A 17587-nucleotide genomic window follows, 5' to 3' on the forward strand; every position below is an offset into this window, starting at 1 on the left:
AACAAAAGAAAAATCAGATTAAGAGGAAAAGAAGAGTTTGCCAATGGTCGAAACTATAAATCCCATAGATCTGTCTGGTTTCTGCCCATCTTCCCCATTATTCTCATCATCAAACACCTATAGATATGATTTTACGGTGATTTTGTTTAGATATTGAAGATGTTTCCTTGGGATGACGATTTTACCCCTAACAATATAAAATCCAACAACATTTAACTGTCAATTTGGCCGAAAGGACCAAAATTGATAAAAATAACAAAGTTAGGCACCAAAATTAAAAAATTTTAAAGTTGTGCACCAAAAGTGATAGAACATCAAAAGTCGTGGGACCAAAAGTGAAATTAATTCCCTGTTTGTGTCCGCAAACCGGTTCACTGATAACAAAGGTGTGAACTAACTCTTCTTCTCCTTCGTCTCTTTCTTTGTCTTTTAGCTCTTTAATTAGTTGGGAATCATGAACCACCATTTCCTAAACCGCATTTTCTTTTGATTTTTTGTCATTTGTTTATTTGCATTTGTCTTTTTTTTTAATTCTACTCTCTCCTCCTTGTTTCTCACTGTTATTTAATTGCAGAATGGTTCTAGGTTTTTAATGCTTTGTTAGTTTGAGTTTAAGCCTCTCTCTTTTTCACTTGATTTGGACAATTATTGATGATAATTTTTGATTTTTTTTTTTTTAGAATGGGTTTGTTGCTCTGAAATTTGGGTGTAGAATGCGTGTGAAAGCTCAAAATTTTGGACATTTTAGTGCTTGATGTTTTGTAATTAATAAGAGATTTCTTTGTCGTTTGTGTTTAAGTTTCATGCATTATATTCTCATGAGATTATCTGAATTGTTTATCAAATTTGAGTTTCTAGTAATCTCCCAAAGACTTGAAGGCTAAGAAAAGAACCTGAATCCTGTGTATCTGTTAACATTATTTTTTGGGGGCTGCCTTTGTATTGCTTTTGTGAGTGTCTTTCTTTACTTGTTGGCTACACTTGTTATGATTCTCTTTAGGGAACTCATCGTCTTGTTATGAACAGTTTGAGTATGAATGTGGTGAGAGTAAGAGGGCAGTTTCGTTTCGATTTGCGTCTGGAGAATTCTTAGAGGCCTATCTAAGGGGTTAAGAAATGGGATGTTCTTCATCCAAGGTGGATGATGAAGAGTCAGTGAGGCTTTGTAAAGATAGGAAGAAGTTCATTAAAGAAGCAGTTGAGTACAGGTTGAGGTTTGCTTCTGGTCACATTGCTTATATCCAGTCTATGAAAAGAGTTTCGGCTGCTCTTCGAGATTATGTTGAGGTGGATGAGCCTCGGGAGTTCTTGTTAGATGCATTCACTACCAACCCGCCTTTCACACCAGCTAAGAAAGTGAAATCTGGGGGTGGCTTCATCTCGATTGAGCCAAAATCCTTCACAATAACACCTTTGCCGCCCGAGAACAGTTCCACTTTGAGAGTGAACTATCTTAGATCAGGTGGAAATGCTTCGGTCTCTGTTGAGGAGAGACCTCAGTTGCCTGAAACATTCAGGATTGAAACCTATTCCCCAGTGCATCAGTATGGGATGGATGGTTTTTTCCCTATGCAATCCCCACCCGCGAGTTCTTCAATTTTTAATTACTCACCCAACAATAGGCCTAATTTCCCCCCTTCACCACAAAACACCCAGTGGGATTTCTTCTGGAACCCCTTTGCTTCACTGGATTACTATGGTTATCCCACAACGAGCAATCTTGATCATGAGATTTTGGATGATGATGATAATGATGGGCTAAGGCAAGTTAGAGAAAAGGAAGGGATTCCTGATCTTGAGGAAGAATCTGAACAAGAAGAAACTAAGTTCAGGAGAATTGCAAAAGAAGAGAGAGCTAGAATCCACCAGAAATTCGTTAAAGATGAAGTTGTGGTGGAAGATGTTGATGATGACGATGACGAGGACGACGATGATAGTGGTGATGATGATGAAATAGACGAACACATTGATACAGATCATCATGTTCAAGGATTAAACTCAAATTCCAATCATCATGCTCAAGGATTAAAATCAAATGCCAATCATCATGCTCAAGGGTTAAACTCAAATGCCATTCATCATGCTCAAGGGTTACACTCAAATGCCAATCATCATGCTCAAGGGTTACACTCAAATGCGAATCATCATTTTCAAGGGTTAAACTCAAATGCGAATCATCATTTTCAAGGATTAAACTCAAATGCCAATCGTCATGTTCAAGGGTTAAAATCAAATGCCAATCATCATGTTCAAGGATTAAAACCCAATGGCGGCAATCATAGTACAGCAGTGGCTAAGGCACAAAATAGGGGCCAGCTTAGTAGTAAAGGGACTGCAGTTGTGGATTGTGAAGCAAAGGAGGTAGCACCTGGATTTACGGTTTATGTCAATAGAAGGCCAACAAGCATGGCAGAAGTTATTAAGGACCTTGAAACGCAGTTTACGATTGCCTGCAATTCAGCTACAGAGGTGTCATCTATATTAGAGTCAATCAGGGCTCAGTATTCATCAACATCAAATGACAAGCGTACGTTTACTTGTTGCCGACTATTTTCATTTCTTTTTAGTTGGTGTTGTTTTGTATCGTTTATTAAATTCTTATGGCTAAATTAATTTTTTGAGCAGTATTCATCCAGAACATCTGACAAATTTCTGCAGCATTTTTCCAAACAAAAGCTCCCTTCATGCAATAAAGACAAATTCATAGAAATGCATTTCCAGTCTCAGTCATGACATCTAAAGCATTTCTTTTATGGACTACGAATGTGGAACATTAGAATGAGATACTATGCACGTTTGGTTCCAATTCACATTGGGTTGTGATTCCTTTAAAATTCCTAAAGCATGAGTTTAATTCTGACATTTTGCATCTTAGACAGAAACTCCCTGGTTTATAAAATGTTTAGAAGAGTGCTTATTGTGATAGTCTAAAGTGAACTGCACGTAAAGCATATCATTGCTTTTAGGAAAAACTATCTATTGCCTGAACTACGATAAAATTACTGTTGAAGATAAGGCAACAAGAACTGGGTTTTATTGTTTTGGTGTACATCTATTAATTTTAATTTTCTTTTGCAGACATGAAAATGTTGAACCCAGTATCTCTGTTTCGTTCGGGATCTTCAAGATCATCATCATCTAGATTCTTGATCAATCCCTCAACTTTAAAAGATGAATGTTATCAAAGCAACAGTGATACTTCTGATGACTCCTCCATGCTTTCGAGCAGTCATCAGTCTACCCTGGACAGATTATTTGTATGGGAAAAGAAACTTTACCAGGAAGTTAGGGTATGCTGCTGCCATCAATTTATCAATTTCCACTAGTCACTTCACAAATAATGTTAGAATACATAAGATGTTATTTTCTTCAGAGAAAGATGAATAGTTCTCGATCTACTCTTATGCATATGCAATCATTTTAGGATGAATAGTTTCCTCTATAAATCACTAAACTCATGATTAATGTTTGTGCATTATTATTTAATTTTGTTGTGGTGCCCAGTATTTGGTGTTAGTGGTATGGGAGTTTCACAAACCTCTTCATCATATTACTTGAAATGTGAAATATGTTACTTAACATTGAGGAGATACATAGAATTCTAATGATTATACTGCTTTTAGCCTTCTAAATCTCTTGATCAGTCTGACTTAATCAGAAAATAGAATGAAAATCTTGTTGATCGAGGATAACTAAAATGTTTATAGCTTTGGTGGCTGACTATTTTGAATGTTAATTAGGCTGGTGAACGTGTTCGGCTAGCATATGAGAAGAAATGTGCGCAACTGAGAAATCAAGATGTGAGCGGGGCAGACCCTTCTTCTCTTGAAAAAACGAGAGCAGCCATACGGGATTTGCATACTCAGATAAAAGTCTCGATACACTCGGTTGAATCTATCTCGAAAAGGATTGAATCTTTGAGGGACGATGAACTGCAGCCTCAGCTTTTACAATTGGTGGAAGGGTATGTAAGTTATGATCCCATTTCTAAAGCACTTAAGGATTATATTGTGACTCAAATATAATATGAAATCTTTAGAGACAATTAAGTAGTATCTGCATTAATTCTATTGTAAACAAATTTCTGAAAATATTTGATCTTGAAGTTTAAGCTTGATCACCAACGATATTATATTGGTGTGACAAACAGGCTAGGTAAAATGTGGAAGGTGATGGCAGAGTGCCACCATATACAGAAGCGTACACTGGATGACGCGAAGCTCTTACTTGCTGGCACACCGTCAAAACATGCTGGGATTAAGAAATACACGATAATGTCGCCTTCTGAGCCACACCAGCTAGCCCGTTCAGCGGCCAACCTTGAGATGGAGCTCAGGAATTGGAGAGCCTGTTTCGAGTCATGGATCACTTCTCAGCGATCCTACTTGCACTCATTAACAGGGTGGCTCTTACGTTGTCTCCACGAGGACAACCCTGCAGACACGTCGTCAAAAACGCCATGCTCTCCTCCCCGCAGCAGGACTGAGGGAGCACCGCCAATATTCAACATATGCATCCAGTGGTCTAAGCTCTTGGACTCGGTGAGGGAGCTCCCCGTGCTCGATGGACTAGACTTTTTCGCTGCAGGCGTTGGTTCCCTATATGCACACCAGCTGAAAGAAGACTCACGGGGGCGGATGAATCCAGGCGGGTCAAAGAGGTTTAGCGGGGAGCCCTCGACTAATAACATGGAGCTGGTAGAAGTCGGGAAAGTAGACGAGGAAGTAATGACAGCAGAGAAGATGGCTGAGGTGGCAATTAGAGTGCTGTGTGCTGGGATGTCAGTCTCTGTGAGCTCACTGACAGAATTCTCAATTGTTTCAGCTGAAGGATATGCTGATTTGCTCAAGAACTGGGAGGAGAAAAGGCTGCTGCAAAACTCCAATAGAAATGGAAATGGAAATGGAATGTAGTTAGTTTATGCTATAATAGGGTAGTTAGGATGGAAATTAGATCTATCCAGTGTAAATTACTTGTGTTTGATTTAGTGTTTACATACAGATCAGAGAATTGAAATGGATTATTCTTAATGCCTCAAATCAAGTTTTGTCTCTCCTATGATGCCCATAAAGTCAGGATATTTCTTGCCTGGACAATATTTATTTTGTTAAGCTACTTCAAACAGTATATTCATAGCATGTGTTCATAGACATGTTATAATATTTATTCGAAATTTATATATATATATATATATATATATATATATATATATATATATGGAGTACTTCTTTTGTTTTTTAAAAAATATAATCTATTCAACATTTATAATTCCAGTGAAATAAAAATGAAAATATCACTCAAAATATATTACTGCCCACACCCAAATCGTTATATCAAGGACCGTGGTGCACGTGCACCGCGTTCAAAACGGCGCCGTTTTTTTTTAAGTATAGAAACGGCGCGCGCATTTTTTTTATATTATTTACCAATTGACACTACAGTATATCTAAACCGACACTGTTTCACGTATTATTTTTATATTATCAAATGAAACTGCAGTTATATCAAAATGATACTGTAGTTGTGGTGAAATGAAACTGCCGTGTATATAAAATGAAATTGAATAACATTTCACATATTTAAGTGTATATTGTACAATGAAGCTGTAGTTATATCAAAATGATCATGTAGTTGTGTTTTAATAAAACTATAGTGTATATAAAATAAAACTAAATAACATTTTCATATATTTGAGTCTATAAATATTGAATGAAACTGTAGTTATATCGAAATGAAACTGTAGTTGTGTTGAACCGAAACTGCAGTGTATACAAAATGAAACTGAATAACAGAGTTACTTTTTGCGGAAGGGTGCGGAACGACGGGAAACGGATGTCGTTTCTTTTCATTAAACAAAACGACATCGTTTTGATGCGCGGTGCATAATCGATTATGCGATTATGCACCGCGGTGCACGATATAATTTGCCCCCACAACCCATGCGGGCTAACTCACACAATTAACCTGCCAATTCGCACTGATCACCTGCATTTTTACAATCCAGAAATTTTAGGTCCTAACCTGCCTCGCCACAGGAAGGTTTAGGATTAACTCGCAAGTTTTGGCCTACTTTAACACCCGTACAGGCTAGAGAACTAAAACTTTACTCCCAATTAACGAGCAACATGTGATCACTTAGATTTTGTTGAAATTACACCAACAAGCTAAGGTGAAACATGCATGGTTCAGACATAAGAAAAAAAAAAACTAAATAGCACTTCATAATTATTCTCAATTAAGTCGTCGCACGTGATATTTCTTTTTTCTTGTATGATTTTGTAAGCTATTTATACAGGAACAAAGTTTTCTCATGTATGATTCGTAAACTATTACTTCGTACATAAGAGTGAAATTTACCTAGTGCACACCATTGAATAGTGATTACAAATTTTTCTCATCTTCATTTTTTTTTTTTTTTTTTTTTTTTTTTTTTTTTGTTAATGTTATCTGCCGTACATAACCAAATACGTATAGCTCTTTGACTTATTACTTAATTATAAAATGCTGAATGGAACAAGTCCATTTTGCTATGTGACGCAACACACTATGTCAATAGGTAATCAATTAATATAATGGACAAAATTCATTCTATTTGGCAAAATGGAAATAATGATTGCGTTAAGCATAAAATATATAAAATATTAAATGTATATTCATATAGAGTTCATATTCGATTCAAATTAAAGATATTTGTGTTAAGGTTAAGATTGCACTTCCATGCACAAATTGGATATCATCTCGATTTGAAACACAACATTATTTCACATTTGTGAGTTGAAAGCTGATTTTTTGATCGAATACCAAATGTGTGTGAAAAAAAAAAAAAAAAAAAAAAAAACCTATCATGATCTTCTCTCAACATGTAGGGTTGAATAATTTCATATTGTAACGTGTACAATACAAAAGGAAAATGAAACTCAAAAAATAAAACAACATAGCCTTGAAGACATTATATTATACTCAGCTCCATTGAAAATAAGGCAAACGCAACATGCATGATTGCTCCTTGGGGAGAAAGCCACCATGGATGACTAAAAATAAATTAAAAATAAAAAAGAAGCTACATAGGATGGATGAACTGGTCAGTTTAATCAAAGATGTACATTTTGTCTAAATTCTGAACAATTCTTTTCTAGCTAATTCAAAATTTGTAGTAATACAAGCTAAGAATGGTTCATCAACCTCTTTCATATATGTTGATTGGGTAAAACAAAGTGATGTAATTTGAGTAATCAACTTGAATTTGAATGAATAATAGGATGTTGAAACTCAAAGCCACATACCACACGAGGGTGCGCAAGCTAGCCTAACAAATCACACATGAGAGATAAATCGTATTAGGAAGATCATGTACCATGAGTTCTATTAATTATCTATTATAAGTCATTAGAGAACTTTAAACTCGTAATAAGAGATCTCATGTATGTTAGACATGTTTATAAAAAAAAAAAAAAAAAAAGAAGTTATCCTAATTATATTGATGCACGGATCAACTAGATAGCTGCCTATGCCTATGAGAGTTACTTATCATTTACTATATACATGTATCTTTTACAATCTTTTAAAAAGCTTATGGGCCGTTTACTCACTGAAAATTTCTGGAAATTTTCGGAAAATGAAAAATAAAAAACAGAAAACATGTTTACTAACACAGTTTTCCATTTTGAAAACTAAAAATAATCTCTGAAAATTTCTGAAAAACTGGAACACACTTAAAAACTGTTTTCGAAATGAAAAATATAATCATCTATCATCTATTTAGTTATATGTCACTATAACCACATTACTATGACTACATTCATTATCATCTTATTTTAATTATCACTATCTTTTATCTTTTCTACTTTACTTTACTTATTTAAACATAATTTATTTGCTTACACTTTAAAGTTAGACATTATTTACATTATCAAAATTAAGAATTAAACTCTATATAATGTTTTAGATTTTGATTGAACTCAATAGATTATTAGTTCAAATATTTTTAATTATGTTATATCATAATACAAGTTCGGTCCAGATATCGGATATTGAAATCTCATATACATTAGAATTCAAAGTAAAAGTTATATATTCATATACATGTCATTCCAATGAATATATCCAAAAAAAATCTTAAATATTAGCTCAATAAATATTATTATTATCTAAACTAAATTTTAGGTGAAAACTGAAAAATTAGAAAACAAAAAAACAGAGAACAATTTTCAGTTAGTAAACATGTTTTCTAAACAGAAAACAAAGAATGAAAAACAGAGAATGGAAACTGAAAAATTAAAAAACAGAAAACATAGAACAATTTTCTGTTGGTAAATGGACCCTTATGTTCATAGATAATATAAAAAAAGTTGTCAATCACTTATAAGGTCAATCTTAATCATGTGCGACCTGCATGATCGCTGCGCAAAATCTCAATTAGCAGGCTGGGCATAATTTGCTTTATATATATATATATATATATATATATATATATATATATATATATATATATATTGTTGAGTTTGTCTCATATATGGATTAGGAATAAGTGTTTGTCTCATACTAGGAGTAGGAGTGAAACGGGTAGACCTATTGTATAGGGATTGGATGCCTATAAATATATTGGTTGTATCCTTAAAGGGTTGTGTCATCACTATCACCATCACTATGAATAATAGAATTGTTTCACTCCCGTGGATGTAGGCACTTTGCCGAACCACGTAAATCTTGTCTTCCTTATCTTTTTGCCATTATTGTTGTTTCTTGTTCTTGTTAATCTCAACATATATATATATATATATATATATATATATATATATATATATATATATATATATATATATATATATATATATATATATATATATATATATATATATATATGAGTGATCACATGTGGCCATGTTGTTAGGTGTGGTCATATGGTCGATTATAGACCATTAGATTAGATAGATCTAATGAATCATATTAATCAAGATTTTTTCAGTATTTTCGCGCACATTCACCTACCCAGCGAACTGTAAGGGTAAACTTGTCATAAAACACCGGAATAAGGAAAATCATATTGTTGTGTGTTTTATTACACTATTGGTACATGTTGTCAACACTGTTGGTGTATTCTGGAACCCAACCGCTATAAATGGCCACTGTAATTACCATAACACGGGAATACACCATTGGTGTGTTTCACTGTGGTGTGTTTTATTACACTATTGGTGTATGTTGTCAACACTATTGGTGTATTGTGGAACCCGCCTGCTATAAATGGTCACTGTAATTACCATAATACCCCCACTTACTAAAACGCGCAAAAATCCTCAGGATTACCACTGCCTTTAGATTAAACTGATTCAACGACACAGATACGACCACACGACCACACCTAATGACATGACCACATATGAACGTTTTTCTATATATATATATAGGAAGGCAGGTTCAGGTGCGGCGGACTCTTCTCATGCGGCGGACTCTTCCCGTGTGGCGGTGCACGTCACCAAGAGTTGAGCGATTATACACCATCAACGTTATGAAATGCATCACAAAAACAACGTAATACCAAAAATATACCATTAGGTGTGAGTAAAAGCACTATACATGGTTTAGAAATACACCATTAGGGGTGGTGAATTATATGGTGTATTTTTATTTTTTTTGGTGTTTTTATTTATTTATTTATTATTATTATTATTTTTTTGCATTTTATCGTGGTGTGTTTCCATTATACTGTTGATGCATGTTGTTAACACTATTGGTGTATGTGTGAGAGAGAGAGAGAGAATAAGGCAGTAGAATAAATATCATCGTCTCTTGACAACTAGGTTGTTGAACAACTTTGGCCAACCCAACATAGGAGAAAAGTAAATGAAAATATATAGAAACTCCCTTTAACCGTTGTTAGCAATTAAAAGTATGAATCAAATGGATAATTGGATATGGATCGGATTATATATAATCTCACTTTGATTAATGTTAATTACGTTCATACGAAATGATATTACTAATTGATTTCAAGAAAAAGTCTTCTTAAATTAATTGGCTAAAATAGTAATGTCTTATACACTTTTTTTTTTTAATCACACTTTGATTTACAAGAAAGCGCTAAGCAAATGTGTGCTCTAGATGAAACTCCCGTTGTGATCCTAGATGACAAATAACCACATAAAGATAAATCAATCTAAGTTGTCTATTTATCCATAGCTGACCAGCCCAAATAAAAAAAGTCAATAGACAATTCTAACGGAAAGTCGAACTTGAAATCCTGAAGTTACCAAACCAACTAACTATACAAGTTAATTTTTGGGTATCAAAATTATCATTGGACATTTATTTAAATTATTAATCAAATATTTATTATTTCATTTGTTTATATCCGAAAAAGAAGAGCAAGCCCAAAACAGGCACCGCTAACTAACAACTCTTCTATGCCAAGAAACACTCAAGAAATCATAAGCTGTTACTTTCATAATGTTTGATTATATTTTTCTTTCAATTTGAATATATAATGTTATGGACTATTAAAAACTGTTTGATCTATTCAACACACCTTAAACAATGTATTTTATCTTCCTATAAATACCCTCTTCACAACCTAAATTTTCACAACACATACACTTCCTCATACAACAAAAAGAAGAAAAAAGAAATGGCTCTTACAAAACTCAACAAAGTGACCTTTGTCGCTCTACTTGTCTGCTTCATCCTAATTGCATCATATGGTGAGTACTCTCTATTTCTATGCTTTTAAGTAGTACGGGGTTATTTGATATTAGCGAGGATTATTGACGTTGTTGTGGATTCATATGAATGCAGAAACGCAAATGGTTGAAGCAAAGCATTGTATGAAATACAACAGTTGGGGTGGTGGCTGCCACCCAATGCGTTGCCGCAATTGGTGCAAAGGCATGGGTGGCTACAAGTGGTATTGTCAGCATCAAAAGTGTTACTGCCAGTATAATTGTGGCAGTTAAATGAAAATATTTGTATCTTGCACTATTTTCATACCACCAAAATAGTGCATCATATAATAAATCTAAATCTTTTATATAGTAAAGAGGAATAAATGTTGCTACATATAAATGACTCGAGTCATTTTATTACACGGCAACAATTGTATGTTGTAACATGTACACGTGACACTAGTTGTGTGTATTTTAGTGTGTTGTATGCTAAGCTAAATACTATTATTACTATACTATTTGAGTTTTAAGTATTTACAAAGTTTGATGTTGTTCGAGTTGGTGCATATGATATTATACTTTTGAAACTCTATCATACTTAATTTAGAAAAGAATATGCTGGGCGTCGGCTGGATCGACTTAGTTCAGCCCATGCTCGATTTGAGACTTGGCGCTATGGATTACCATGGATGAATATAATTAAATAGTTAATACCACTCACTCACCATCAATCGATTTTAGGGATGAGTGAACTATTAGGAAGTAACTAATAAGTATAATGAAATGCTGAAATTTAATTGGAGAGTAAACATAGTACAACGTTAAAATCTACAATTAGTAATTAAACACCGTCAAATTCAAACCCTGTTTGTGCATCACATATTTTGTTGTGAGATAATTAATTTGCCACCTTATTTTATTTTCGATAGAGGTGACAAAACATTACTACTATTCAAAATATAATAATGCTGTTGGTTTTACTCTTTTGCCAATCTTGCATGTATTTTAAGGAGCAAATTTTTTGAAATTAGCAAAATCTTAAATATTTCTAAGAATGTAGTACTTACCAAATTCGGACTAAACAATCTAGTTATCTAGTGCCTAATGATTGCTCATATTTTGGATTAGATTCATAGTAATCTTGATAAGAATTTCCGATAAATTGGAACCAGTTCGGATAAAATAAGAATGAAATACGGTAGATAATATGATTTTGTTATGCACAAATGCACAATTAGATGAGAATTGATATGGTAGTTGTAATAAAACTTTTGTCACACGTTTGGAATAAAAATTGTATCTTCTTAAAAAAAAATAATTAAAGCGTATCATATGAGCATGAGCATGGCATAAAAAGTAAGATTAAGTATAGGTATTTCTTTTTATTCTGGTATACCCAGGGTTTCCACGTTAAATAACCCTAGCCGAATTGTTTTTTATTTTTTTGAATGCTACTGGCTCTATTACAATGTAGTAAATGTTTATATACTTTCACAACCTACTGAAACACAAAGAACCAATAACGCCTCCACTAAGGCTCGAACTCACAACCTTCCAAATGGAAGTCCAACCCGAATACCATTAGACCACATAGTCTTGGTCCCTTCAGGTTAAATATAGTTTTTTTTTTTTTTTTTTTTTTGAAAGTTACTGGTTCTATTACATTGTAGTATCTGTTCATATACTTTCTCAACCTACTGAAACACAAAGAACCAATAACGCCTCCACTGAGGCCCGAACTCATAATCTTCCAAATGGAAGTCCAACCCGGGTACCATTAGACCACATAGTCCTGGTCAGGTTAAATATAGTTATTTTGACTATTGGTAAAGTATAAAAGTATTGAAGCCTTATCAAGATACAAACACAGAATCATATATCGAAGGAGCCAATGAAGGAGATTATAGCAAGGAAAATAGATTTTGTTTAGACATGGGTTACCTCTTAGCCTTAATTAGAATCCTTGGCTACTAAGGTTCTTTCTCTAAGATCTCCTCTTCGTGATTTCTCCTACGTTTGTTGATAGGGAAATTCTTGTGTGGTGGAATCTATTGTGGTGTGAATTCTAGGTGCCTCCTATGTCCTTATATATATCTAAGAGTCGTAACTGGGGTATGGATGGTAGGGATTTACTTATTCTATTCCTTATAGGACTAAGGGTTTGGTTTAGGGATAAGGGTCCATGATCCATGGTGGACCCTTCTTGATTAATTAAGGGAATTCAATTCTCTTTTAAGGGTAAGTAATTAGATAATTAGTTTGGGTTAGAGGCCGTAACACGGGGTGTTACAGACGCGATGACGCTAACAACCGCATCTCCTCCGCATTCCGCCTCTGTGCAACGCCAGCAACCGCCGCCATGGCGCTGCCTGAATGAGAAAAGGAAGAAATCGTGGTTTGCTGGACACCCAGCTTCACCACTGCCGTTTCTCCTCTGCGAAACCCTATCGTCCGCCGCCATCCTCACCGCGAAGCCACCGGATCCCTTTCGTGGCCGAGTGGAGCTTGAGAATCAGAAACAATCCGTCTCTAGGAACTCAGCCTTTCCGCCGCCGTTCGCCTCTGTTTGCTACACCGCCCACTCCAGAAAGCCAGCGCCGTCCGAACCTCGAGGGGAAGCGACGAAGCAATGACGGCCTGAAGGAGGAGGGGACGCCGAGAAGCCAAACCCGCCTGTGCCGGACCACCTCGCTGCAACACCAAAGGTTTCCGTCGTCGACCCAAACCAGCAGCCCACCATCGTGACGTCAACACCCAAAGCTCACCGTCGTCCCTCCCTTGTCGAACGGCGTTTGCAGGCAAGTCAACGACAACTCATAGTCCAAAATCACAAGCCAACACATCCAGTAAGTTATGCCAGAAAAACAAAAAAAAAATTAATCCGGCGAAAGATAAAAAAATTAAAAAATAAACCAGGCAGTAAGACAATTTTTTTTTTGAAAGAAATACAAATTCCTCACTAAATGCCAAAAAAAAAAAAAAATCAGCAATCCATAAAATCATATACAGAAAACTTGATGTATATGAAAATAAATTAATATTGTTTTAGGCAAAACAATCAACCAGGCAGTGATTATAAAGACTCTGATACCAAATGTGATATCTAAATATGATCTAACTAGGGTGAATCAACGATTTGGTCCCTCACTTATTCGCGACTTGTCAATGTTGTCCCTGAATCACGTATTCATCGATTTAGTCCCCGAAAATAATTGTTTTTCGTCAAATCAGTCCCTATGGCCGTATTCCGTCAAGTCTCAGGCGAGAGCTCCGATTTGCCATGGGCATTTTGGTATTTTCACGCCTTCTTCTTCATTAACTCTGACCAAACTTCGCCGGAGAAGCTCAAGCTCGCCGGAGGGAGCTCCATCTCTTCCACCGACGTCAGCTGCACCTCCGATGGCTTGCCTAATTAACACCTATATATGGTGTTATGAATCAAATCCAATGGTAAACAAGGAGAATTCTTCCATTCCTTAGCATGCAATTTGAGAATCTCTGCAAACAACCCTTTTCTGCCGTATCTCTCCATCTTAGCTCTCTCTCTCGTTCCTCTCCTCCGACGGCGAGCGCTGGCGATCCCCCGGCAGATCGCGGCGACAGGCGGCGGCTAGATGCGTCTCTCTTCTCTCTTGGTAAAAGCTGAGCAACAACCAAACAAATCCCTATCTACCTCTTGTCTCTCCCTTCTTCTCTCGGCTAACTCACGTACGACTTCAACAACATCCGACGGCGAGACAAGGTCCATGGACCTACATCTCCCCTCCCTCTCTCTGGTGGAATCACGAAGAGGTGGAAGCAGCAGATCGGAGCAGCGACCTCCGCCCCTCTTTCTTTTCCAGCGAAGCAAATAGATCGGCGGCGGCGTGGCAAGCTTAGCTTCGTTTTTCCGGCGACCCTTGCTCAAGAGATGGCGGCGGCGACCTCCCCTTTTCCCGGTGAGGCAGAGACGGCAGTGGTGGGTCCCTGGCAGTTGATCCCTCCCGGCGAAGCAGCAAACCGGCACCACGACTGGATGACTCGCCGGAGAGTGATGTTTGGGGTCAACAACTCATCATTGGAGGTGAAGCTGACGTCGGCGACGATGGAATGAAGAAGAAGGCGTGAAAAGACCAAAATGCCTAGGGCAAATCGGAGTTCTCGCCTGAGACTTGACGGAATACCGCCATAGGGACTGATTTGACGAAAAACAATTATTTTCGGGGACTAAATCGATGAATACGTGATTCAGGGGCAACATTGACAAGTCGCGTATAAGTGAGGGACCAAATCGTTGATTCACCCATCTAACTATATACAGAATAATCCACGAGAAACTTAACTCGTAGTAGCGGAAGCGGAAGCACTGTATATCTCCAGCCACGGTTGATATCATGTGTTGTATTGCCTTTGAATAGTAGATCTGTAGAATAGGGTTAGCCGTTTTGTCTAATACTTGACTCAGAACCCTAGATGATGTATTGGTATTTTCTGAGCAATACCATATAATGAATCATGTATCTTGTATCCCATCAATACAAGCTTTATATAGGCACATTGGTGGAATACAGACTTAAACCTAAAGGTCCAACCCAACCAATTACTTAATGGGCCTAGTCCACTTGCACCACATAAGTAAGACCCATAATATATAATATATAGAGTAAATACCTAAAATGGTCCTTCGACTATAGCTAAATTCACAAATTGGTCCTCGACTTTCAATTTCAACCAATTAAGTCCTTAACTTTGCAATTTTGACACAATTTGGTCCTCCATCTATTTGACCATTTGTTGACCGTGATCGACGATCTCCAGAAGAACCTTCAACTCTCGTCGGAGCACGTGGAGGCCTCCAGGATGACGTCGCACCAGTTCGGAAACATGCCGTCTTCGTCGCTCTGGTACGAACTCAACTACATTGAATCCAAAGGGAGGATGAAGAAAGGCGACCAGATTTGGTAGATTGCTTTCGGTAGTGGATTCAAATGTAACAGTGCGGTCTGGAAATGCAACCGGAACCTTAAAAACCCAACGATGGACCATGAAATTACATATATATCCTCAAAAATTACAGTCAACAAACGGTCAAATAGACAGAGGACCAAATTATGTTAAAATTGCAAAGTTAAGGACTTAATTGGTTGAAATTGAAAGTCGAGAACCAAATTGTGAATTTAGCTATAATCGAGGGACCATTTTGGATATTTACTCTAATATATATTATACGGGAAAGTCTTACAAAATGTATTTTCTATTTTTTTTTCCGATATACATACATATATACATACTCACAAATTCAGTTAATTTTAAGTTAGTCACCGAAATAATTGAAAAACTTTAACATAGTTATAACCAATCGAAAAGTAAAATAATTGACATCTTGTAAAACTTCATAACCGATAATCAATTGTTGCACACCCCTGATGCTCATTGAACTCCTATCCACCAAAATAGTCCTAACCTACCAATGACTAATGAAAAAAAAAATAACGTCATAACCCCAACTAACAACATGCTATGAAAGAAGACTCACGGGGGCGGATGAATCCAGGCGGGTCAAAGAGGTTTAGCGGGGAGCCCTCGACTAACATGGAGCTGGTAGAAGTCGGGAAAGTAGAGGATGAAGTAATGACAACAGAAAAGATGGCTGAGGTGGCAATTAGGCTGTCCTTATCCCTGCAAACATCTCCCACTCTCAAAAATGGATCGCACTTCCACATCATCCCATTTGCAAATCATCTACTATTCATACTACATCCCTGCAAATCCAATCAACCTTCAAAAGTTGATCCCAATTTCACATCAGTTTAAAAAATTAATATTTTTTTCTTAATAAATATTATTTTGTCTTCAACATTATTTATTTATATCAATATATAACTTATATTTAAATATTAAATATAACAAATGTGAAAATAACTAATTACGTATGTATTAATGGAAAAACTAAATGTATCTATTAATGAATTAATTTACGTATAGTAATGAATGTATGTATATCAATCTTACAAAAAAAATGTATGTTTATCAACATAAATTTTACACACGTAATTTTAATGAATTTATTTTAAAAAATAACGTAAGAAATTATTTGTATTATGTATGGTATATAACCGAATGCATATTATACCACGATTTGAATTGTAAAACTAAACCTCAAATGAACCTTACAAATTCAAAATATTTAAATCATAGACTTCTCATTCAGCTTATGCAACTAGATACATCAAGTATGAATGAAACGCAAAAACAATTGTACGATAAACAAATGAAGAAGTTTTTAGATGAGTAAGTATGGTGAAATTAATTTGTATGCATTGTATTTCTAAATCAATGAAATGTTATGTTCTCTTTTAATATATTATTTTATTAAAAAAATATTACATATTAAATATAAAAAAATTAATATGACAAAATACAAAACAAACTAAATAAATAAAATAAAAGAAATGATACAAAATTAAATAAACAAAATAAAACAAACAAATAAAAAAAAAAACAAATAAAAAAAGTACAAAAAGCTGCCGCACGGTTGCAAGTTTGCATGCAGTGCAAACTTGCAATCCTAATCACCATTAAAAAAAAAAAAAGCATACATGGCAACTTCCATGTCATCTTGCAAAGGTTGGGCTTGCAGGGGTAATCCCAGCCTTAGAGTGCTGTGTGCTGGGATGTCAGTCTCTGTGAGCTCACTGACAGAATTCTCAATTGTTTCAGCTGAAGGATATGCTGATTTGCTCAAGAACTGGGAGGAGAAAAGGCTGCTGCAAAACTCCAATAGAAATGGAAATGGAAATGGAATGTAGTTTATGCTATAATAGGGTAGTTAGGATGGAAATTAGATCTATCCAGTGTAAATTACTTGTGTTTGATTTAGTGTTTACATACAGATAAGAGAATTGAAATGGATTATTCTTAATGCCTCAAATCAAGTTTTGTCTCTCCTA

The 17587-nt window shown here is 35.7% G+C and overlaps 1 protein-coding gene across 3 annotated transcripts; it reads left to right on the top strand.

Annotated features, from left to right (window-relative positions):
* Nucleotides 1-348: 348 nt before the first annotated feature.
* Nucleotides 349-17587, top strand: LOC109152167. Of its 3 annotated transcripts, none has more exons than XM_019299739.1 (5): nt 349-386; nt 1001-2527; nt 3079-3290; nt 3741-3964; nt 4151-5058. In XM_019299739.1, exons 2-5 carry the CDS (start codon nt 1117-1119, stop codon nt 4911-4913), a joined length of 2610 nt encoding a protein of 869 aa, XP_019155284.1. In that variant the 5' UTR covers nt 349-386; nt 1001-1116; the 3' UTR covers nt 4914-5058. The 3 variants fall into 3 exon arrangements, with proteins under 3 accessions (XP_019155284.1, XP_019155283.1, XP_019155282.1); XM_019299738.1 differs by having other exon boundaries at nt 1027-2527; XM_019299737.1 differs by lacking the exon at nt 349-386 and adding an exon at nt 17453-17587 and having other exon boundaries at nt 412-2527; nt 4151-4932.

Source organism: Ipomoea nil, unplaced genomic scaffold (genome assembly GCF_001879475.1).
Source record: "Ipomoea nil cultivar Tokyo-kokei standard unplaced genomic scaffold, Asagao_1.1 scaffold2387, whole genome shotgun sequence".
Classification (NCBI taxonomy): domain Eukaryota; kingdom Viridiplantae; phylum Streptophyta; class Magnoliopsida; order Solanales; family Convolvulaceae; genus Ipomoea; species Ipomoea nil.

What these genes read in the sequence shown, in the direction of transcription:
- LOC109152167 (XM_019299739.1), top strand. Translation starts at nt 1,117, where the DNA reads ATGGGATGTTCTTCATCCAAGGTGGATGATGAAGAGTCAGTGAGGCTT. An exon ending in ATCAACATCAAATGACAAGC is followed by an intron (nt 2,528 to 3,078) that starts GTACGTTTACTT and finishes TTTCTTTTGCAG; the next exon opens with ACATGAAAATGTTGAACCCA. An exon ending in CTTTTACAATTGGTGGAAGG is followed by an intron (nt 3,965 to 4,150) that starts GTATGTAAGTTA and finishes TGTGACAAACAG; the next exon opens with GCTAGGTAAAATGTGGAAGG.